The sequence below is a fragment of the Dryobates pubescens genome, chromosome 24 (assembly GCF_014839835.1).
Source record: "Dryobates pubescens isolate bDryPub1 chromosome 24, bDryPub1.pri, whole genome shotgun sequence".
Classification (NCBI taxonomy): domain Eukaryota; kingdom Metazoa; phylum Chordata; class Aves; order Piciformes; family Picidae; genus Dryobates; species Dryobates pubescens.
Genome location: NC_071635.1, coordinates 15,686,196 through 15,709,763, shown reverse-complemented (window position 1 = coordinate 15,709,763; position 23,568 = coordinate 15,686,196). Strand labels below are relative to the sequence as shown.

Sequence of the window (23,568 nt, the reverse complement as noted above, 5' to 3'; positions counted from 1 at the left end):
CAGAGGAGAAGGCTCCCAGGAGACCTTCTGGTGGCCTTGCAGGATCTGCAGGGGGCTGCAAGCAAGCTGGGGAGGGACTTTGGAGGGGGTGAGGGAGGGATAGGAGTGGGGGGGCTGGAGCAGAAGTAGAAGTGGGGAGCTGGAGCTTGGCTGTGAGGAAGAAGTTGTTGGCCAGGAGGGTGGTGAGAGCCTGGCCCAGGCTGCCCAGGGAGGTGGTGGAAGCCTCCTGGCTGGAGGTGTTTGCAGCCAGGCTGGAGGTGGCTGTGAGCAACCTGCTGTGGTGTGAGGTGTCCCTGCCCATGGCAGGGGGCTGGGGCTGGCTGAGCCTGGAGCTCCCTTCCAGCCCTGCCAGTTCTGTGATTCTCTGGGTGTTGCACATCCAGAAGCAGAGTTTTTTTCCTGTATTTCCACTTTTCCCATCCCCCCCTCCTGCCTGCAGACTTGCACAAAGAGAAGAGGTTTCCCTGCAGTCCTGCAGTGGGTGGGCTTTCAACCCTTCCTCTGGTTACTCCCATGGCTTGGCAGTGGTGAGCTCCAAGTCACTTGGTGGCTGGGAGCACTCAGCTGGGTTGGCAGGCAGAGATCTTAGCAGGTTATTGGTTGTACCTGTGGTGCCCCTGTGTCTTGAAAGCAAGCAGAACTGGGCCACCTCTTGCTGACAGGAGGGTGTGAGGGTCACTGGAGAGGTCCCAGAGGACTGGAAGCTGGCCAATGTGATGCCCATCCACAGGAAGGGCTGGATGGAGGAAGCTGCAAACTCCAGGCCTGGCAGCCTGACCTCAGGGCCAGGGAAAATGATGGAGCAGATCCTCTTGGGGGCAAGCACTGAGCACCTGAAGGATGGCCAAGGGCTCAGGCCCAGCCAGCATGGAGTTAGGAAGGCAGGTCCTGCCTGACCAACCTGATCCCCTTCTATGCCCAGGGGACTGCCTGGTGGCTGTGGGGCAGGCTGTGGATGGAGTCTGCCTGCACTTCAGTAAGGCCTTTGACACTGTCCCCCCCCAGCAAGCTCCTGGCCAAGCTGTCAGCCCCTGGCTGGGACAGCAGCTCTGAGCTGGGTGAGGAACTGGCTGGAGGCTGAGCCCAGAGAGTGGTGGTGAATGGTGCCACAGCCAGCTGGCAGCCAGGCACCAGTGCTGTGCCCCAGGGAGCAGGGCTGGGCCCCAGCCTGATCAATATCTTTATTGATGATCTGGGGGAGGGGATGGAGTCCATCAGCAGGGAATGTGCAGCTGACAGCAAGCTGGGGGCAGGAGCTGAGCTGTGAGAGGGCAGCAGAGCTCTGCAGAGGGACCTGGCCAGGCTGGGCAGAGGGGCAGAGGCCAAGGGCAGGAGATTGAACACAGCCAAGTGCCAGGGGCTGCACTTTGGCCACAGCAACCCCAGGCAGTGCCACAGGCTGGGGGCAGAGGGGCTGAGAGCAGCCAGGCAGAGAGGGACAGGGCCAGGGGCAATGGTTTGAAATGAGTGCAGAGCAGATGGAGATTGGATGTGAGGAACAAGTTCTGCCCCAGGAGGCTGCTGGAACACTGCAACACATTGCTCAGGGTGGCTGTGGATGCTCCCTCTGTGGAGGGACAGGGCCTTGAGCAGCCTGGGCTGGTGGGAAGTGTCCCTGCCCATGGCAGGGGATTGGAACTGGATGGTCTTTAAGGTCCCTTCCTTGTTTGCAGTGTGTCTGAGTTGCATGTCCATTAGGAGACTCACTGCTAAAGATGAGCACCTGCAGGGATGGGCACCTGCAGGGCCCCACCTTGCAGCCTGTTCCCTTGTCAGCTGTCTCCAGAGCTGCTCAGAGCAGCAGCCTGATGTTGATTTCTGCCTGGGATGACTCTCAGCAGGCCCTGCCAAGGCTTGGTTTCACTGCATGCCCAGCAGGGAGCTAAGCATGCCAGGGCAGATCAGGCACCCTTTGTCCAGCAGCCAGCCTGTTCCCAGCCAGCTGCTTGTTATTCTTTGCAGCTTTTTGCAGTGCTAGCAGTTGCTGTGGCTGCTGGTTCACAGCTTTTGTCCTTCTCTACCACCATGAGAAAGTAGCAGCAGCAGGGCTGAAGCAGCAGCAGACTTCAAAGAGCACAGGACAACGGGGTGGGCACATGTGGCTGCTTTCAGTTGCTCATGGTCACCTCCTAGCAGTCCACTGTCCAAGAAGGGCACTTGAGAGAGTAGCAGGAGGCAGGCTGTGAGGTGGGCATGTGCTTCAGGTTGCTTTCCTGGAGCAGGGCTGAAGGCCACAAAGCTCTCCCCAAAGGCTTGGGGAGTCAGGGTGCACAGCACCACATGCTGGGGGGGCTGGAGGTGGCATTTTGCTGACCACCTGGAATCCAGCTTCAGGCAGGAATCATTTGCATGTTTGTCAGGGGAGCACTGATCAACAGCTGGCTGAAGGGGAGCCAGCAGGAGCAGGGCCAGGATTGTGCCCCTGTGCTCAGCACTGGGGAGGCCTCACCTCAAGTACTGGGTTCCCTCACTGCAAGGAGGACATTGAGGAGCTGGAGCAGGGCCAGAGAAGGGCAAGAAAGGTGGGGAAGGGTCTGGAGAAGAGGGCTGGGGAGGAAGAGGGATGGGGAGGAGCAGCTGAGGGAGCTGGGGTTGGTTAGGCTGGAGAAGAGGAGCCTGAGGGGAGACCTTCTGGCTCACTACAACTCCCTGAGAGGAGGTTGGGGTGAGGTGGGGGTTGGGCTCTTCTCCTTAGCAACAAGGGACAGGAAGAAAGAAAATGGGCTCAAGTTGCCCCAGGGGAGGTTTATGTTGGACATCAGAAGAAGCATCTCCACTGAAAGGGTTCTCAAAGCCTGGCCCAGGCTGCCCAGGGAGGTAGTGGAGTCCCTGTCCCTGGAGGTGTTTCCAAGAGGCAGAGCTGTGGTGCTGAGGGATGTGGTTGAGCCCCAGCCTTGGCAGAGTTAGAGTTGGTTGGGCTGGGTGCCCTTAAAGGACTTCTCCAACCCAAACCATTCTGTGGTCCTGGCCCAGCCTCAACACCACTCAGCTGCTTGTTCACCCTTCCCCCAGAGGACAGGAGGGAGGATCAGGAGAAAAGAAGGTGAAACCTCCTGGGTTGAGATGAGGAGAGCTTAACAGAGCAGCACAAAGAGAGAGGAAACAACAGAAACAGGAGTAATAGCAGTGAAGCCCTGTAGAAAATGGGATGTACAGCACAGCTGCTCAGCACCCAGAGCTGGCTGGCTGCCTGTGGGAGCTGCACCTCTCCCTCAGCCAGCTCCTTTATGATCCTGTGCTTGCCTGCTTGGTAGTTCAGCTGGCCAGCCTGCATCATAGAATCTCTGGGCTGGGCTGGAAGGGACCTCCAAAGCTCAACCCTTCTGACCTCCCTGCAGCCAGCAGGGACATCCCCCAACTAGACCAGGCTGCCCAGGGCTTCCTTGAGCCTCAGATGTGGCCACTCTCAACTTCTTGGGACAATTAGCCCCATCCCAGCTGAACCTGAGACACATTTCTAGTAGTGGATGAGCATTAAGAAGGAAATCTCAGGTGCTGAGGTGGAGCTGGGGGTGTTCAGCCTGGAGAAGAGAAGGCTCCAGGGAGACCTAACAGCAGCCTGCCAGTACCTGAAGGGGGCTACAAGAAGGATGGAGAGAGACTGTTTGCAAAGGCCTGCAGGGATAGGACCAGGGGCAATGGCTTCAGACTACAGGAGACTTAGACAGGACATTAGGTACAGGTTCTTCACCATGAGGGTGTTGGAACACTGCAACAGGTTGCCCAGGGAGGTGGCTGAGGCTCCTTCCTTGGTGACATTCAAGGTGAGGCTCAGCAAGGCCCTGGGCAGCCTGATCTAGCTGGGGATGTCCCTGCTGACTGCAGGAAGGTCAAGCTAGCTGAGCTTTGGAGGTCCCTTCTGGCCTGGACCATTCTATGACTGGCTGCAGGATTCCTCACCCTGCCCTCAGCCCTTTTCCTCCCTCTGGGCTAATGCAATGCAGGAGAGTTTGGTGGTCTGGGGAACATTGTCCTACTGCAGTTCCATTCTTTGGGCAGAGGTCTTTTTGTGGAGAGCTAACCAGTGGTGACCTTGCAGTTAGGACCTGGCAATCTGTTCCTCAGGTGTGTGTGTTGTTGTTTCCTGGTCCCAGAATGCAGACTTGACTGCTTGTTCAGCTGTTCCTGGGCTTGAGTTCTTGGCATGACAAGGGCTTTGCTCACTGAAGAGCCCCAGAGCTGCCAAGCCTGCTTTTGATCTGAAGCAAAGTGACTGGGAGCAGAGCTTGAGGTAGAGGAAGCTGGAATCCTCCCCTGAGAGCTGGGTGCAGGGTTAGGGGTGCTGCAGCCAGCTTGGCTTGGTCCTGCTGCCAGTTTGCCTCTTAAAAGCAGCCCTCCTCAGCTGCCTCTCACTGCTCAGCCTGAGGCCAAGAGCTTAAAAGCCTACTGAAAGCAGTCTGACAAACAAAAGCAATGCCCCTTGTGGGCATGGTGACAAAAGCTTCGAGCTAAATACAGTCATAGAAGTGTCAGGGCTGGAAGGGGTGGTACAGCACAGCTCTCACATCACAGAATGGTCTGGGTTGGAAGGGACCTCCAAAGGTCATCCAGTCCAAGCCCTTCCCCTGCAGTCAACAGGGACATCCTCCACTGGATCAGGTTGCTCAGAGCCTTGTCCAGCCTGACCTTGAATGATTCCAGGGTTGGAGCCTCAACCACCTCCCTGGGCAGCCTGCTGCAGTGTTCCAGCAGCCTCCTGGTGCAGAACTTCTTCCTCACATCCAAACTTAAAGAATCATAGAATTGTTAGGGTTGGAAGGGAGCTCAAGGCTCAGCCAGCTCCAACCCCCTGCCATGGGCAGGGACACCTCACACCACAGCAGGTTGCTCACAGCCACCTCCAGCCTGGCTGCAAACAAAGAAACAAAGAAGCCACTGCCCACTGTAGGGGTGGGTAAAACACTGCATTAGTTCCACTCTTAGCTCTTGAAAATACACAGGGATGTGTCACAGACTCAAAATGGTTTGGGTTGAAGGGACCTTAAAAGACCATCTAGTTCCTAGCCCCTGGGCTGGGCAGGGACACCTTCTCCTAGAGCAGCTTGCTCAAGGGCCTTGAACACCTCCAGGGTGAGAGCATTCACAACCTCCCCTGGGCCACCTGTGCCACAGCCATTGCTAAACCTCTCCTTGAAATGGAAATCACAGAGCTGGCAGGGCTGGAAGGGAGCTCAAGGCTCAGCCAGCCCCAGCCCCCTGCCATGGGCAGGGACACCTCACACCACAGCAGGTTGCTCACAGCCACCTCCAGCCTGGCTGCAAACACCTCCAGCCAGGAGGCTGCCACCACCTCCCTGGGCAGCCTGGGCCAGGCTCTCACCACCCTCCTGGCCAACAACTTCTTCCTCACAGCCAATCTCCAGCTCCCCACTTCTAGCTCTGCTCCAGCCCCCCCACTCCTATCCCTCCCTCACCCCCTCCAAAGTCCCTCCCCAGCTTTCCTGCAGCCCCCTGCAGCTCCTGGGAGGCCACCAGAAGGTCTCCTGGGAGCCTTCTCCTCTGCAGCCTGCACAACCCCAACTCTCTCAGGCTGTGCTCAGAGCAGCTCCAGCCCTCTGCTCCTCCTCCTGGCCCTGCTCTGGACACCTTCCAGCCCCTCCAGAGCCTTCCTGGCACAGAGGCTGCAGAGCTGGCCCCAGAGCTGCAGCTGTGGGCTCAGCAGAGTGGAGCAGAGGGGCAGAATCCCCTCCCTGGCCCTGCTGGCCACACTTCTCTTGCTGCAGCCCAGGCTCTGCTTGGCTCTCTGGGCTGCAAGTGCTCCCTGCTGGCTCCTGGGGAGCTTCTCCTCCCCCAGCACCCCCAAGGCCTTTTCCTAACTTCATCCTAACATCCAATCTCCATCTCCCTACTTCTAGTTCTGCTCCAGCCCCCCCAAGTCCTATCCCTCCCTCACCCCATCCAAAGTCCCTCCCCAGCAGCCCCCTGCAGATCCTGCAAGGCCACCAGAAGGTCTCCTGGGAGCCTTCTCTTCTCCAGCCTGGCCTTGGCGTTGTTCTCTTAGTCAGCAAAAGCAGTGCTGGGAGGCACTGCAGTAAGTGCCAGCCTGCAGAGAGCTGTGCATTCCCCTCCTGTGCATTTCATGGCAGGGTGAGCAGTGCTGCCTGTGCTACCTGGAGCTCGTTCTGGAGCTGCACTGAAGAGGTTTGGAAGCCTCTCGTGCAGCCGCCGGGAGCTGCGGCGCGGCGACCTGCTGGGGTGGGCGAGTTCCCAGAGGCCCTTCCTCCCCAAGATCTTTTTCACTGTGCTCTCTCTCTCTCCTGCTGTAGCTCATCACTGCAGTGGTAATGAAGAACTGGAAAGAGATTGTGCAGTCCTGTGACCTGCAGAACTGGAGAGAGGCTCTGGCTGCTGTGCTCACCTACGCCAGGCCAGACGAGTTCGCAGCCCTCTGCGGTAAGGTCGCCCTGTGGGCTGGGTGCCACTTGTTCCACTTGGAGCAGCACTGCCCCTTGCCAGGGCTGTTTTCCTCTCAGCAAACTGCTCTAATAACTTGCTGGCTTCTTTGCTGGGTAATACACTGCTTTGGGCCTGTTGCAGAGCTGGAGGGGAGCCTGCAGCCTGCTGTGTTGCCTGGCTTCCCGGGTGCCGAAGGCGCCCAGGCCTTTGTGAGCAGCGGTGTCCTGGCATCCCCTGCGGCCTGCACAGCTGCTGGGCGCTTACCACTTCCAGATGGGGGATGGTGGTGCTGATGTGGCAGCCAAGGGACCAGTGTCTTAGTGTCTGGGACACAAATCAGAGTCACCAAGGTTAGAAAAGACCTCAAAGATCATCAAGTCCAACCTGTCACCCAAGACCTCATGGCTAAACCATGGCACCAAGTGCCACATCCAATCCCCTCTTGAACACCTCCAGGGATGGGGACTCCACCACCTCCCTGGGCAGCTCATTCCAGTGGCTAACTCCTCTCTCTGGGAAGAACTTTGTCCTCACCTCCAGCCTAAACCTCCCCTGGCACAGCTTGAGACTGTGTCCTCTTGTTCTGGTGCTGGTTGCCTGGGAGAAGAGACCAACCCCCAGCTGGCTACAACCTCCCTGCAGGGAGTTGGAGAGAGCAAGAAGGTCTCCCCTGAGCCGCCTCTTCTCCAGGCTAAGCAGCCCCAGCTCCCTCAGCCTCAGAAGTGTTCAGGTTGGAAAAGACCCTCAGGATCACAACCATTAACCCTGCTCCACAAGGCTCACCCCTAAGCACCACATCCAAACCACCTTTAAACTCCTCCAGGGTTGGTGACTCCACCACCCCCCTGAGCAGATCATTCCACTCCCTGTCCACTCCTTCCATGAAACAATGTTTGCTACTGTCCACTCTGGACCTCCCCAGTGGCAGCTTCAGGCCATTCCCTCTTCTTCTGGCACTAATTACCTGTGAGAGGAGGCCAGGGAAGCTTTCTGCTCTTCTTTCCCTTCTTGGAAGGAGTCCTCAATTCCCAGGCAATGGGCATGCCTGCCCTGCTGTGTGCTGCCTGGGTTTAACTCACAGGGCAGCTATTGCCCATAGCTGTGTGCCTGGCACCCATGTGCCACTCAGCCATGGTGTCTGGGGAGCTGCCTGACTCCTGTAGGCATGCCTCTGCTGCTCACTGCCCCTTGGCTGCTTGCAAGCTCAAGTGGTGCTGCTGAAGTGAGGGGTTTGGAGCACAGCCCTGTGAGGAGAGGCTGAGGGAGCTGGGGGTCTTCAGCCTGGAGAAGAGGAGGCTCAGGGGAGACCTTTTTGCTCTCTCCAACTCCCTGCAGGGAGGTTGGAGCCAGGTGGGGGTTGGTCTCTTCTCCCAGGCCCCCAGCACCAGAACAAGAGGACACAGTCTCAAGCTGTGCCAGGGGAAGTTTAGGCTGGAGCTGAGGAGAAAGTTCGTCCCAGAGAGAGGAGTTAGCCACTGGAATGAGCTGCCCAGGGAGGTGGTGGAGTCCCCATCCCTGGAGGTGTTCAAGAAAGGCTTGGATGTGGCACTTGGAGCCTTGGGTTGGTTGTCAGGAGGTATTGGGGATTAGGTCTTAGGTTGGACTTGATGATCTCTGAGGTCTTTTCCCAACCTGGTTGCTTCTGTGACTCCAAAGAGTGGGTGAGAAAACTGAACCCTGGCCTCTTGCCATGTGTGCAGGTCCCCTCTGACCTGTCCTGGGTTTGGAGGCAAGTCACAAGTCCTGCTTCTGAAGCGCCCTGGGCTCCCATCAGACACTCTGCTGGACACCAGGGCCCATGGTGCAGAGCTGATATCCCTCTGCCCTGTGCTGAGCAGAGGCACAGCAGGTGGTGCAGATTTCCTCAGCAGTGCTGGAGGGGTCACCCAAGGAACTCATCAGCACCTCCTCTGCTCCTGCTCTTGCTAGATCTGCTGGGGAGCAGGCTGGAGAGCGAGGGGGACAGCCTGCTGCAGACACAGGCCTGCCTCTGCTACATCTGTGCTGGCAACGTGGAAAAGCTTGTGGCTTGTTGGACCAAAGCTCAGGATGGCAACAGCCCCCTGGCCCTGCAGGTGGGTAAAGCCCTGCAGCAAGGGCTGGAAGGTAACACAGCCCCCTGGCACTGCAGTCACCCAGTGGGCAGCTTTGATGCTGGCTCAGCCCTGCCTGCGTTTCAGGCTGCAAGCCTGTTCCCCCTGGGGCTGGAGGGCTTTTTGGGGGGGGATGCCTGTTCCCCCTGGAGCTGGGTGGCTTGGGGGGGGGGGTTGGATACCTGTTGCCCCTGGAGCTGGGTGGCTTTGGGGGGGGGGGGGGGGGGGGGATGCCTGTTGCCCCTGGAGCTGGGTGGCTTTGGAGGCGGGGGATGCCTGTTCCCCCTGGAGCTAGGGGGGCTTTGGGGTGGGATGCCTGTTCCCCCTGGAGCTGGGTGGCTTGGGGGGGGTGGCATGCCTGTTGCCCCTGGAGCTGGGGGGCTTTGGGGGGGTGGGGTGGGTGGGATGCCTGTTCCCCCTGGAGCTGGGTGGCTTGGGGGAGGGGGGGGATGCCTGTTCCCCCTGGAGCTGGGGGGGCTTTGGGGTGGGATGCCTGAGCTGGGTGGCTTTGGAGGGAGGGGATGCCTTTTCCCCCTGGTGCTGGGGGGCTTTGGGGGGTGGGATGCCTTTTCCCCCTGGAGCTGGGTGGCTTGGCGGGGGTGGGATGCCTTTTCCCCCTGGAGCTGGGGGGCTTGGGGGGGAGGGATGCCTTTTCCCCCTGGAGCTGGGTGGCTTTGGAGGGAGGGATGCCTTTTCCCCCTGGAGCTGGGGGAGGGGGGAGTTTAGATGGGTGTTGATCAAGGTGGTTAAAAACTGACTTCCTGAAGTGCTGCCAATGAATGTGCAGCACCCCAGCAGTAGCAGTGGTGAGGAGTGGGATGTTTTCTCTCTGCTGGCTCTCCCCTCATACTTTGCCAGCTCACTCTTTTGGTGGCCATGCTCTAGTGCTGGTGGTGCCCTGAGGTCCTGTTTGCTCCAAGCACTTCTTTTGCCTTTGAGCTGTGGCTGTGTTAGAAGCCACTTGGTGCACAGCTGCTGTTGTGTGGTCTCCCATGCTAGGAAATCCCTCTCTGCAGCACAGCTCTGCCTGCCTGCCCTGGATCTGGGCTTCCCCTGCAGTGAGGAGGCTTCTGCAGGGCTACCCTGAGGAGCAGCTCTCCATGTCAACACCCAACCACTTTTTCCCAGGCAGCTGTTGCCCCCTTCTCCAGCACAGGGCTCTGGCACAGCTTTCAGTTCAGGGCCTCAGCCAGGTCCCCACTTCTTGCTGCCTCTCTCTTGCCCTCTGGGACACTTTGTGGTGCCTGTGAGACAGGGCAGAGCCTTGGTGCCTGGCAGCTGATTGCAGCCTGAGTTAAAACCTCTGTGGTGTGAGGCTGCTGGAGGCCTGGAGCAGGCTGCCCAGGGAGGTTGTGGAGTCTCCTTCTCATGGAGCCTTTCAAGACCCCTGTGGATGTGTTGCTGTGTGACCTGCCCTGGGTGACCCTGCTCTGGCAGGGGAGCTGGGCTTGATCTCCAGAGGTCTTTCCCAAGCCCTCCCAGTCTGTGATTGAAGAGCAGCTCCTTGGCCAGGCTTTAGGCACAGGCAGGGTTGAGAGTGTGGTCCTGCAAGAGGGAGAGCCACACTTCAGGCATGGCCTGGGGCAGCTGCAGTGGCCTCAGGCTGCCCCAAGGGGCCTGCCTTGCTGTTGTGCCACAGGCACTCTGGATGCCATCTGCAGGTTTGAAGAGGGGAGGAGAAGTTTTGCTGCCTGTTTGCAGGCAGCTGAGATGAAAAGAGCAGCAGGTGCTGTGCAGTGCCCCAGAGCTAGGGCACGGAGGGCCTCTGCCGTGCTGCTTGTGCTCAGGCAGGGTGTTCCCAGAGCCCTTCTCTGATGTCCAGCCTGGTTTTGGCTGCTGCTGCTGGTGGTGGTGGTGGGAAGGTGGCTGTGCTCTGCAGGGCAAAGGATTGCCTCCTCTCTGGAGACTTTCAGGACCCTCCTGGCTGTGTTCCTGGGTGACCTGCCCTGGGTGACCCTGCTGGGGCAGGGAACGTCGCACTCTGCCTGCAGTGTTCTCTTCCATCCCCTCCCATCCTGAGACTCTCAGCTGCCCTACTTCACCCTCCTGTTCTCATTTGTGATTTGCTTTAGGCTTTATGATGTTTTTTTCCTCCCCTCCTCTGGCAGGATTTGATTGAGAAGGTGGTGATCCTGCGCAGAGCTGTGCAGCTCACCCAGGCTGTGGACCCCAACGCCGTGGGGGCCCTCTTGGCTGAGAAGATGAGCCAGTATGCCAACCTGCTGGCTGCCCAGGGCAGCATTGCTGCAGCTTTGACCTTCCTGCCTGCCAACACCAACCAGGTACAGGCCCCTAGGGCCTCTTCTCTATTCCTCTAGTCTGTGTGAAGAGATACACTTCAAGGCAAGGTCTCTTGCGTGGTGAAATGTGCCTCAGGATGTGGCAGGCTGCTTCCCCCCTGCCTGCCCTGGCCTTGCTGAGCTGCCAGAAGGACATGGCCTTGTTGGCCTCCTTCTTTGTTTCACACTCCTTGTCCTTGCAGCCAGTGGCTGCCAAATGGGGTAGCTGTACCTCCTCCTGCAAGCCAGACCCAGCCAAACAGCAACCTTGGCACTTGGTTGCTTTTGCTTGCTTTTGATTTCTTCTCTTACATGAGGAGCTGGCCCAGGGCTTGTGAGCTGGCCCAGGGCTTGTGAGCTGGCCCAGGGCTTGTGAGCTGGCCCAGGGCTTGTGAGCTGGCCCAGGGCTTGTGAGCTGGCCCAGGGCTTGTGAGCTGGCCCAGGGCTTGTGAGCTGGCCCAGGGCTGATGTAGCCCAAGATAGGAGGCAGGCAAACATCTCTTGTGCAGAAGAGACTCACTCCAATCAGACAGAGCACAGCAGGCTTCTGAGAGAGGGCCTCATCATCAGTGTGGCCAGTTGTGGTGGGTTGAAATTTCACCCCCCCACCCCCCAACATAAAATTGCCAGACCAGCTCAGCTGGAAAGCAAATGAAGCTGTGTTTACAAGCAGAAGTACAATTTAAACCATGGAATGCAATGGATCTGTCCAAAACAGGCAACATTTACAGGTATTGACCATTCACAAACAGCACAAGAACCCCCCTGGACAAACCAGGGGGCTACCAACAGCTTCCCCTGCTTCCTGCTCCCTTCCCTCCCCACTGTACACAGGACAGGAGGAGAAGAGCAGAGAGAGCTCTCTATTCATAGCTAGCCACAACAAAGCAATGCAGCCAAGCCAGCAGGTAGTATCTGCTGGAGTGAAGGAGTCAGGGAGGAAGTTAGTGCACAGAACTAACTTCAGTGCTGGGCCCCAGCCTCTTTAACATCTTCACTGATGATCTGGATGAGGGGATTGAGTCAGTCAGCAGCAAATGTGCAGATGACAGCAAGCTGGGAGCAGGAGTTGAGCTGTTAGAGGGTAGGAGAGTTCTGCAGAGGGACTTTGCCAGGCTGGGCAGATGGGCAGAGGCCAACAGGATGGCATTCAACAAGTCCCAGTGCCAGGGGCTGCACTTTGGCCACAGCAACCCCAGGCAGAGCTACAGGCTGGGGGCAGAGTGGCTGAGAGCAGCCAGGCAGAGAGGGACCTGGGGGTGCTGATTGACAGCTGCCTAATCAGGAGCCAGCAGTGCGCCCAGGTGGCCAAGAAGGCCAAGGGCAGCCTGGCCTGCAGCAGGAAGAGTGTGGCCAGCAGGAGCAGGGAAGTCCTTGTGTCCTGTGCTCTGCATTGGTTAGACCACAGCTTGAGTCCTGTGTCCAGTTCTGGGCCCCTCAGTTTAAGAAGGACATTGAGAGACTTGAAGGTGTCCAGAGAAGGGCAACAAAGCTGGGGAGGGGTCTGGGGCACAGCCCTGTGAGGAGAGGCTGAGGGAGCTGGGGTTGCTTAGCCTGCAGAAGAGGAGGCTCAGGGGAAACCTCATTGCCCTCTACAACTACCTGAAGGAAGGTTGTAGCCAGGTGGGGGTTGGTCTCTTCTCCCAGGCAACCAGCAGCAGAACAAGAGGACACAGTCTTAAGCTGTGCCAGGGGAGGTTTAGGCTGGAGGTGAGGAGAAAGTTCTTCACCGAGCGAGTCGTTCGTCATTGGGATGTGCTGCCCAGGGAGGTGGTGGAGTCCCCATCCCTGGAGGTGTTCAGGAGGGGATTGGATGTGGCACTTGGAGCCATGGTCTAGCCATGAGGTCTGTGGTGCCAGGTTGGACTCGATGATCCTTGGGGTCTCTTCCAACCTCAGTGATCCTGTGAGACTGTAACGTTGCTGTCAGAGATCTGTCCCCTGGGCACTCTTTGGACCTGATCATTGTTTCCCTCTTTCACCTCCAGTGGTGACTGATTGACATTCTCCCACTTGGCTCTTCCAAGACCTGAGGCCCAGCCTTAAAACTTCCCCCCCCAGTCTGTCCCCTGCTGTGCCATTAACCTGCCTCTTCCTGTCCCTTCTCTGGTTGCAGCCAAACATCGTGCTGCTGCGCGACCGGCTCTGCAGAGCCCAGGAGGAGCTCCCCGGGGCCCAGCAGCCCCTCAAGGCAGCCACTGAGAGGCAGCCTGTGCCCAAGGGACGAGCTGGCCCCGGGGCTGGCCAGCTGCAGGGGACCCAGCCTCCAGCCCAGCAGTATTACCAACAGGTATGGGGGTTTAACTTATGGGGGGCGGGGGGGCACCATACCTGGGGACAGAGGAATTGGTTTCCTTTCTTGTGACCTGAGAAAGGGCTCAGATCTCTGCTGAGAGCTGCTTGGTCTCCTTAGGGTAGCTCTCAGTAGATCTTCACTCAGACCTGAGGTCTCTTTGTACCTCTGCTGAGAGCCCTGTGGTGCTGCTTTTCAGGCAGTACAGGGCTCAGATCTCTGCTGAGAGCTACTTGGTCTCCTTAGAGTAGCTCTCAGTAGATCTTCACTCAGATCTGAGGTCTCTTTGTACCTCTGCTGAGAGCCCTGTGGTGCTGCTTTTCAGGCAGTACAGGGCTCAGATCTCTGCTGAGAGCTACTAGGGCTCAGATCTCTGCTGAGAGCTGCTTGGTCTCCTTAGAGTAGCTCTCAGTAGATCTTCACTCAGACCTGAGGTCTCTCCATACCTCTAGGGAGAACCCTCTGGAGCTGCTTTTCAGGCAGTACAGAGCTCAGATCTCTGCTGAGAGCTGCTTGGTCTCCTTAGGGTAGCTCTCAGTAGATCTTCACTCAGACCTGAGGTCTCTCCATACCCCTAGGGAGAACCCTCTGGAGCTGCTTTTCAGGCAGTACAGGGCTCAGATCTCTGCTGAGAGCTACTTGGTCTCCGTAGAGTAGCTCTCAGTAGATCTTCACTCAGATCTGAGGTCTCTTTGTACCTCTACTGAGAGCCCTGTGGTGCTGCTTTTCAGGCAGCACAGGCACAGCCTTTACTCCTCTTCTGGAAACATTCCTCACTCACCTTGTCCAGAAGCCTACTCCTGAGGCTTAAGTGTTTGGCAGTGTGCTTCAGTGCCAGGAATGGTGGTGTGGGAGAGCACAGTGGGATTGTGCTGTGCTTTGCTGTCACAGCCCCTGATGTCCTCCCATCCCTGCAGGCCTTGTGCTGCTCACCAGACTCTTCTGGGCCTGTCTCTTTCCACCCCCAGCTCTGCTGTTGGCTGCAGAGGCTGCTGAGTGGTGGCAGTCAAAAACAGCCAGTTCAGCAGTTGTGGATGCAGCCTGCAGTGAGGACATCTCCCTGGCCTGGTGTAAGGGGGCACAGGCAGGGATGAGGGGAGTGTGGCAGGGCAGGCCTGGGCTGGCAGTCAGCTGTGCCAGAGGAAAGGTGAGGGAGAAAGCTGGGGGCTGTGCAGGGAGGGAAAGGCAGGCAGGAGGGCAGCTGCCTTGGGTTTTATCTTTCTCCTGAGGATATCAGACCACATTGGCCATCACTGGAGGGTGGTGCTGGGGGGCAGCCCTGACTGTGGGCATGCTTAAAGAGGGTGGCCACATCCCTCAGCACAGAGCTGGGGCTCCTCTGGCCCTGCTCTGCACAGCAGCTTTGGGCTGGGCTGTGCTGAGAGCAGAGCTGTGCCCGTGCTGCTGGTGCTCCCCTCCTGCAGAGCAGACTGGCAGCAGCTCAGGCATGGCTCTGGCAGTGCTGGCCAGAAAAATGGGGCCAGGAAGGAAGGGCTTGAAAGGTGTTGGGGGGTGGGTGTAGGGTGGGGCAGCTGGGCTTTGTTTGTTCTCCCTTGGTGTCACCAACTGTGTGTGGCTTCCCCTTCTCCCCGGGGTGTCAACAAGGTAGATCTCAGAGGGACAAAGCCTTCACCCTGCTCACCCAGGATCACCTTGCTAACACCCCTGCAGCTGACTGGAAATGCATCAGTGTCAATCATTAACTCTCTGCTCTTCTTTCCTGTGCCCTTGGCCTTCCTCCCTGCCAGCAGCCACCTGCCCCACGCAGCTGGGCTGCCCTGTGCCCCAGGGGGCTGTGGCAAGCAGCAGCTGCCTCGGTGCTGTGGTCTGAGCAAGGCTTTCTTTAAAGCAGAGCTTTTCCCCTTGTGTCTCCTGTTTCAGGGACACCTCAAGCTGTTCCTTAAGCCTTCCCTCATTAAGAAAAGGCTGGGTGCCTCACAAGCTCATTCTGTGTTCTCAGGCTCAGCAGAAGCTTGGAGGAGAGAGGGGCCAGGAAGGTGCCCAGCAGTATGCTGATGAATGAGAAGGGGGGGGGAGGAGGGGGGGGGGGGAGGGGGGCAAAAAAAATGCCTGGTTTGAGTCTTGGGAGATCTCTTTTGTGCTTTTAAGGAAGTTTGTGAGCTTGTTCAAGCTTGAGGAAGCCCTTGTTGAGCTGCTGCCCCAAATAGGATCATCTGCTTAAGCCTTGATAGCCTTTCAGCCCAGGGTTTTGAACCCCCTTTTTTCATCTTATGCCCCCAGCACAAGAAGGACCTGGAGCTGCTGGAGTGAGTCCAGAGGAGGCCACAAAGATGATCAAAGGGCTGCAGAACCTTCCCTGTGTGGCCAGGCTGGGAGAGTTGGGGCTGTTCAGCCTGGAGAGGAGAAGGCTGCAGGGAGACCTTAGAGCAACCTTCCAGCACCTGAAGGGGCTCCAGGAGAGCTGGGGAGGGACTTTGGACAAGGTTGGGAGTGATAAGATGAGGAACAATGGCTTTGAGCTGGGAGAAGGGAGATTGAGGCTAGAGATTAGGAAGAAATTGTTGGCAGTGAGGCTGGGGAGACTCTGGCACAGGCTGCCCAGGGGAGGCTGTGGCTGCCTCTTGCCTGGACGTGTTCAAGGCCAGGCTGGCTGAGACCTTGAGCAGCCTGGGGCTGGTGGGAGGTGTCCCTTCTATGGCAGGGGGGTTGCAACTAGATGATCTTCAAGGTCCTTTCCCACCCAACCCCATCTCTGGATCTATGCAGAAGGAAGCCAGAGGAGAGGAGCAGTGGGAGCCTGGCTGGGAGGCCCTCAGCACCCAGCTGCCTGGCGGTGCATGTGCAGGAGCCGAGTGCCAGCGTCTAACCTGTCTCAAACTCACCTTGAGCTTGATGTGAAGCAGGCTGCTTTTGTGTGAGGCTGAGTTTAACATGGGATCCCAGCTGTGTCATGCAGTGGCCTGGAGGTGGGAGGGAGCTTCTGCCACAGGCAAATGTGACAGAGGAGGAGGAGGAGGAGGAGGCAGACCTGGCTCACCGGCACCTGTAACCCCGCACTGGCTCCACGGCCTCCTGGTGCTGCATCCCCACTGTGCTTCATCTTCACTTCAGCTCCAGTGCAGTGATTCTTTTTTGTGTCTGTCTTGAATGCACTTCCCCTTCTTCCTCTGAGGTGATTTATGTGGGTTTTTTTTTTCCCTTATGGCTGTGTGACAAGTGCCAGCATGCAAATCCCCCCCCCCACCCTTGTGCAGCTCCTTTGGTGGCCACCCTGCAGGTTCTTCTTGGGTCACTGTTGTCTTTTGCTTTTGTTTTCCATGATTGGTATTTCTTTGTTCAATTCAGGTTAGAATTGCCCCTACTGTCACTACCTGGAGTAACAAAACTCCTACTGCCCTTCCCAGCCATCCTTCTGCAGGCTGTCCCTCTGACACACAGGTATAATACCTTCATTATTCCTCTCTGAGCCCCTGCTCCACCCCACTCAAGTCCTTCCCCTGGCATAGCCTGGTACAGGGAGTTGGAAGGAGCAAGCTTCCAGATGTGCTCTGGCTTTGCTCCTCTGCATCTCAGGGTTTTTTGGTTTGGTTCCTTTTTGGTTTTGCTGTTTGGGGTCTTTGTTTGATGTGTTGCTCTGGAAAGCCTGAAGCCTGGGAGCTCAGTGTGACCTGACCCTCCCCCTCCTCACCCCTTGCTCCACACTGGAATATTGGAAGTGTGATGCTAGATTCTTGGGGGTTTTTTTCCCCCCCTTTCTCATGGCAATCAGAAGGTTCAGAGTGAAAGTCTCAGGTGTGGAGCTGAAAGCTGTGGATGGCAGGGAGCTCTTGGGCTGCCTTGGGTAGTGCTGGTGGGGACCTCCTGGGGGGAGCAGGCAGGGAGCTCCTGGGCTGCCCTGGGGGGGAGCAGGCAGGGACCTCCTGGGCTGCCTCCTGGGGGAAGCAGGCAGGGACCTCCTGGGCTGCCTCCTGGGGGGAGCAGGCAGGGACCTCCTGGGCTGCCTCCTGGGGGGAGCAGGCAGGGACCTCCTGGGCTGTCCTGGGGGGAGCAGGCAGGGACCTCCTGGGCTGCCTTCTGGGGGGAGCAGGCAGGGACCTCCTGGGCTGCCTCCTGGGGGGGAGCAGGCAGGGACCTCCTGGGCTGCCCTGGGGGGAGCAGGCAGGGACCTCCTGGGCTGTCCTGGGGGGAGCAGGCAGGGAGCTCCTGGGCTGCCTCCTGGGGGGAGCAGGCAGGGACCTCCTGGGCTGTCCTGGGGGGAGCAGGCAGGGACCTCCTGGGCTGCCTCCTGGGGGGAGCAGGCAGGGACCTCCTGGGCTGCCCTGGGGGGAGCAGGCAGGGAGCTCCTGGGCTGCCCTGGGGGGAGCAGGCAGGGACCTCCTGGGCTGCCTCCTGGGGGGGAGCAGGCAGGGAGCTCCTGCTGGAGGAGGCAGGGTTTGTGCTGCTCTGCTGCTGGGATCCCAGCACACACACAGAGGCTGTGCCTCCAGCATCAGGCTGGGCAGCAGGAGGCACTGCAGGGTTGGAGGCTTTCAGCCCTGTGGCCCTCCCAGGGCGCCTGGTTTCAGGCCTCCACACATCTGAGCCGCTCCTGCCGTGGCACGGTTTGGCTTCAGCGCTGCCTCCCTGCTGCTGACTGAACCCCATCTCCCCCTTCCCCTTTCTCCTGCCATCTCTTTCCACAGGGAGACAACCCTCCTCCTGCAGGCTTCATCGTGCCAGCTGCCCTCAGCCCTGCCGTGCCGGCGCAGCAGGCCCCAGCCTCCGGCTACAGCCTCTACTCGCAGGCAGGCGCCCGCCCAGCCTACCCTCAGAGTGAGTACCAGCAGCTCCCCTGCCCCCAGCCAGCTGGGACACCAGGAAAATGAGGATAAGGGCTAAAGAATCCCACCACCTTCACCTGAGGATAGCCACTCACCCTCCTGGGGGCTGCGAGGGCTCAGACCAAGCCAGTCTCACTTTGCAGCTGGGTCAGGCCGATCCCAAGCACTGATCCAGGCTAGGCACGGACTGGCTGGAGAGCAGCCCTGGAGAAAAGGCCTTGGGGGTGCTGGGGGAGGAGAAGCTCCCCAGGAGCCAGCAGGGAGCACTTGCAGCCCAGAGAGCCAAGCAGAGCCTGGGCTGCAGCAAGAGAAGTGTGGCCAGCGGGGCCAGGGAGGGGATTCTGCCCCTCTGCTCCACTCTGCTGAGCCCACAGCTGCAGCTCTGGGGCCAGCTCTGCAGCCTCTGTGCCAGGAAGGCTCTGGAGGGGCTGGAAGGTGTCCAGAGCGGGGCTGGAAGGTGTCCAGAGCAGGGCCAGGAGGAGGAGCAGAGGGCTGGAGCTGCTCTGAGCACAGCCTGAGAGAGTTGGGGTTGTGCAGGCTGCAGAGGAGAAGGCTCCCAGGAGGCTCCCAGGAGGCCTTCCAGGATCTGAAGGGGGCTTCAGGAAAGCTGGGGAGGGACTATGGAGGGTGTCAGGGAGTGAAAGGAGTGGGGGGAATGGAGCAGAACTAGAAGTGGGGAGCTGGAGATTGGCTGTGAGGAAGAAGTTGTTGGCCAGGAGGGTGGTGAGAGCCTGGCCCAGGCTGCCCAGGGAGGTGGTGGCAGCCTCCTGGCTGGAGGTGTTTGCAGCCAGGCTGGAGGTGGCTGTGAGCAACCTGCTGTGGTGTGAGGTGTCCCTGCCCATGGCAGGGGGCTTGGAACTGGCTGAGCCTTGAGCTCCCTTCCAGCCCTGACAACTCCATAATGCTGGGGCATGGGGAAAGCTCCCAAGATGACATCTGAGGACTGTTATGCCTTGCTGTGGTCCAGACATCAGGCACCTCCTGTCAGACACTGTCCTGTGCTGAGGTGTGTGCCCACAGCTCACTCCTCAGCTGGCCCTTCCCAAGGGTGTGCTGGGATCAGAACCCTCCTCAGTGTGAGTCCTGGAGAAGCAGCATGGGCCTGGCAAAGAGGAGCCCAACTCCTCCACGTGGGGCTGCTTCTCATGTGGCCTCTGTGAAGATGCAAAAGGGGGTGAGGAGATAAGGGCAGGAGCAGAGGGCAGTGAGGAGGGGGGCAGAGCCCTGGCCCAGTCAGAGCAGGCAGACAGTGGTTACAGCTGGGCAGAGGCAGTGTTGCTAAGCTGCAGTGGGAGGCTGTGAGCCTGCATTCACCTCAGAGACTTGCTCACCCCCTTGGCCTAGGCTTTCCCTTTGTGCAGGCCTGGGGCAGGGCTTCCCTTCCCTGAGGGGCATGGTGGAGGGTTCCAGTGCTCTGCAGAGCAGCAGTTGGCCACATGCCTCAGCCCCACCCTGGGCAGCAGGAGAGTCTGGGGGCAGAATGGGAGCCCTTCCAGCCAAGGAAGCTCTTCCTCTGGCATCCTGTCCCCAGTGCCATGCTGAGGTCTTGAGCAGTCCTTCAAGTGCAGGCAGAGTTGTGGGAGCCAGGGGGGAGGGAGGAAGGGTCAGGATGAGGGAAGGGTCAGGTGGAGAAGGAAGCAGAGGCAGGTGGAACCTGCTCCTCGTCGTCAGCTCACTGACCCAATGTCTTTTCTCCCTGTTTGTAGTGTATCAGGCCACACAGCAGTACTCTTGTGGAACAGGGGGACCAGCACTCTATCAGCTTCAGCAGCCTCTCACTGCCCCTGCTTCAGCCTCTTACCCTAACCCTGCTCCCAACACCACCCCTCCCTACCTCTCCTCTGCCCCTGCCCACTCCGTGCCCTCCCCGCTGTACCCCGGGCAGCCTCAACCCTCCCCGACCAGCCTGACCCCAGCCTCCTCCTTCCCTCCTCCTCCTCCTTCTGGCACCTCCTTTCAGCATGGCAGGCCAGGACCACCAGCAACCTCTGTGGCTTATGCATTACCTACTGGACCAACAGGTACTCTGCCTGCAACCAGTGACCTTCCTGCATCCCAGAGAACAGGTCTGCGCTTGGACAGCAGGGCAGGCAGGGAGGGGGAGGGAGGTGCTGCTGTGCTTCCTCACACAGTGAAGCCTGCCCCTTTGCCTGGGGAATGCTCTCTGCAGAGTCTGCTTTTGCTTCTAAAGGGTCAGCTGAAAAGCATTTCTAAAACACACTCCCCCTCCAGCCTTCCCCACAGAGGTGGCAGTGATACGGCCGTGGTGCTGCTGCAGCAGCGGTGTGAGCTGGCCCTTGCCACTGGCACAGCTCTTTGTCTGGCTCAGGGCAGCACTGGATGGATGGAGGCACAGTTTCCACCTTGTGAGGCTGGCCTCAGAGCCTGCTGTGTGGTGGAGAGCAGGATACAGAGCCCAGCAAGCTTTCCCCAGTGCTGCGGGGGAGAGGTGATCCCAGTCCTGACAGAGGAGGTCTGCAGAGGGAAGGTGTTCCTGCAGCCCTGCTGGGGGAGCAGCAGCAGCAGCAGCTTTCCTTCCAACAGCATTTGCTGTGGCATCAGCTTGCTTCCATGGTGGCTCTCCCTAACCACTCAGTGGAAGTGGTAAAGGCCAGGCTGGAGGAGGCCTTGAGCAAGCTGATGTGGTGGGAGGTGTCCCTCCCCAGGGATGATCTTCAAGGTCCCTTCCAAGCCAACCCATCCTGTGGGTATGATTCAGGGGAGCTGTGAAGGCCTTCCAAGATGAGCAGGAGTGATTTAGAAATGCTTTTGCATGGCCTTTGAGTGTCCATGTGTGTGGCTGAGCTGTTAAGAGCATGTTGGAGTGTGCATGGGGAGAGAGCAGGAGCTGAGCTGGGGGCTCTTAGGTCTTCTTGGGACTGCCTGGACATAACTGTGTGCTGTGGGACAGTGACCTCACCTGCTGGTAACAAACCTGTCTTTTTGGTCAGCAGCCTGGGGGAGCAGCTGTGCAGGATGTGCTGAGGGATCCTGCTCTGGTCCCAGCCACCAACACACTTCACAGCCAGGTGGAGAGAGGAGGCTCAGATCTGCAGAGCAGGGAGCAGAGGGAATTGGCAGGCAGGATTGGAGGGCTGCTCCAGGGATGCTTACTCTGCTGAGGACCACACTGGGCCTTCCCTCTCTTGTTTCCAAAGCCAGCTGGGGTGGTGCAGTGCAGTCAGAGCATTTTGCCTTTGTCTTGGCTGCAGCACTCCTGGGAGCCCACAGCTCTCCTGGCACTGCCTTCACACTCACACAGCATGTGTCAGGGAGAAAGACTCTTTTGTTCTCTCAAACATCAGAGGGGTCTGCTGTTGAGCAGCCAGCAGGGCTACAAGGCAAGAGGAGGCCTTTTCCCTCCACCCTGCAGCCAGGGTCAGTGTCCTGCCTGTGTAGCAGATGCTGCAGCCTGGGCTCACCTGTCAGCCTTGTGGCCTTCAGGCAGAAGCCTTTAGCACACTGGACAGAGGCAGAGGTGTGCTGGATGGGATTCCAGGCTGGGCTGCAGAGCAGCACATTGTAAAGCAGAGAGCACAGCTCCTGCACCTCCAGAGGAATGCAAGGAACAAGCAAATGGCTCTTTCTTACTGCCCTGCTTGCATCACTGGCAGGCACTGAATCTGAAGCAGGAGTCAGGGGTAGGCCTGGGGGGAATGGAACAGTCTAGAAGTGGGGAGAGTTCTACACTTTGTGCTTTATACTTTGAGCAAACTCCCTTTTTTGGAAGCCATTTGCTTTCAGAAGGTGCTTAGAATGACTTCCCTGCAGCTGGAGCTCCTCTCCTGTGAGCACAGCCTGAGAGTTGGAGTTGCTCAGTCTGGAGAAGAGAAGGCTCCCAGGAGACCTCCTTGTGGCCTTCCAGGATCTGCAGGGGCTGCAAGAAAGCTGGGGAGGGACTTTGGAGGGGGTGAGGGAGGGATAGGAGTGGGGGGGCTGGAGCAGAAGTAGAAGTGGGGAGCTGGAGATTGGCTGTGAGGAAGAAGTTGTTGGCCAGGAGGGTGGTGAGAGCCTGGCCCAGGCTGCCCAGGGAGGTGGTGGCAGCCTCCTGGCTGGAGGTGTTTGCAGCCAGGCTGGAGGTGGCTGTGAGCAACCTGCTGTGGTGTGAGGTGTCCCTGCCCATGGCAGGGGGCTGGGGCTGGCTGAGCCTTGAGCTCCCTTTCAGCCCTGCCAGCTCTGTGAATCCAAGCTTAGTGTTAGCAGTAAAATGACCCAGTCAGGGTGGTTTGCTCAGGGCAGATGAAGCTGTAGGAATGAGGGACATCAGTGACCAATACATCTTCCCTGTGTCATTTCCATGGCAAGGGAATGGGGGCAGTCATTGTCATTGCTGCAGAGCAGCTCTGGGGAGAAGGACCTGGGAGTGCTGGGGGACAGCAGGATGCCCATGAGCCAGCAATGTGGCCAAGAAGGCCAAGGGCATCCTAGGGTGCATCAAGAAGAGTGTGGCCAGCAGGCAGAGGAAGGTTCACCTTCCCCTCTACTCTGCCCTGGTGAGGGCTCACCTGGAGTATGGTGTCCAGTTTTGGGCTTTTCAGCTCAGGAAGCACAAAAGAGCTACTGGAGAGAGTCCAGCAGAGGGCCAGTGAGGTGCTGAGGGGCCTGGAACATCTCTCCTGTGAGGAGAGGCTGAGAGCCCTGGGGCTGGTCAGGCTGGAGGAGAGGAGGCTGAGGGGCAGCTGCTCAGTGCTTACAAATACCTCAGGGTGGGTGTCAGGAGGATGGGGCCAGACTCTTCCCAGTGCTCCCCAGTGGCAGGACAAGGGGCAATGGGCACAAACTTGCCCACAGGAGGTTCCATCTAAGCATGAGGAGGAACTTCTTGAGTGTGAGGGTGGCAGAGCCCTGGGGCAGGCTGCCCAGAGAGGTGCTGGAGTCTCCTCTGGAGACTTTCAAGGCTCCCCTGGATGTGTTCCTGTGTGACCTGCTTTAGGTGCCCCTGGTCTGGCAGGGGGCTTTGGACTTGATGATCTCCAGAGGTCCCTTGCAACCCCTAGAGTTCTGTGATTGTCCACATTGCCAAATTGCCTTCCAGGATTAGAGGTTGTCCATACCAGGCTTTGCAGAAAACTTTCTGAGAACTATCAGTGCTGCTTGTGTTTCCCCCAGCAGCCAATACAGAATGTCAGACCTTCAGGAACCCAGACATGGGCAGGAGGTGGACTCCAGGGCACAGTGAGGGGCTGAGGCCAGATGGCTCATGTGTGTGGGCTGCTGGCACACAGCTCCTGCCTGCAGCTGGAGAGCTGTGGGGAAAAGATAAGAGCTGTCTGAAGAGCACACTCTGTCCTCCTCCAGCTTTTAGATGAGTCCCAGAGAACTCCAGATAAACAAGAAGGAAAGAACCCTAACATCAGCCAAGAAGGCCAAGGGCAGCCTGGCCTGCAGCAGGCAGAGTGTGGCCAGCAGGAGCAGGGAAGTCCTTGTGCCCTGTGCTCAGCACTGCTGAGGCCACAGCTTGAGTCCTGTGTCCAGCTCTGGGCTCCTGAGGGTAGGAAAGAGGTTGAGCTGCTGGAAGGTGTCCAGAGAAGGGCAACAAAGCTGGGGAGGGGTCTGGGGCACAAGGCTGGGGAGGGGTCTGGGGCACAGCCCTGTGAGGAGAGGCTGAGGGAGCTGGGGTTGCTTAGCCTGCAGAAGAGGAGGCTCAGGGGAGACCTTCTTGCTCTCTGCAACTCCCTGCAGGGAGGTTGGAGCCAGCTGGGGGTTGGGCTCTTCTCCCAGGCCCC

At 58.7% G+C, this 23,568-nt stretch overlaps 1 protein-coding gene across 8 annotated transcripts in view; it reads left to right on the top strand.

The window, feature by feature from the left end:
- The window catches only part of SEC31A (SEC31 homolog A, COPII coat complex component), a 71,263-nt gene that overhangs the window by 34,305 nt on the left and 13,390 nt on the right, over window positions 1–23,568 (top strand). For 2 of the 8 annotated variants that reach the window (XM_054172471.1, XM_054172470.1), the window contains exons 18-24: window positions 6,267–6,393; window positions 8,326–8,471; window positions 10,598–10,771; window positions 12,885–13,058; window positions 16,368–16,460; window positions 17,705–17,834; window positions 19,549–19,908. In XM_054172471.1, the coding sequence (XP_054028446.1) occupies window positions 6,267–6,393; window positions 8,326–8,471; window positions 10,598–10,771; window positions 12,885–13,058; window positions 16,368–16,460; window positions 17,705–17,834; window positions 19,549–19,908 (1,204 nt within the window). The remainder of the gene's footprint in view (window positions 1–6,266; window positions 6,394–8,325; window positions 8,472–10,597; window positions 10,772–12,884; window positions 13,059–16,367; window positions 16,461–17,704; window positions 17,835–19,548; window positions 19,909–23,568) is intronic. The other 6 variants (XM_054172475.1, XM_054172474.1, XM_054172472.1 and 3 more) reach the window with 5 other exon arrangements.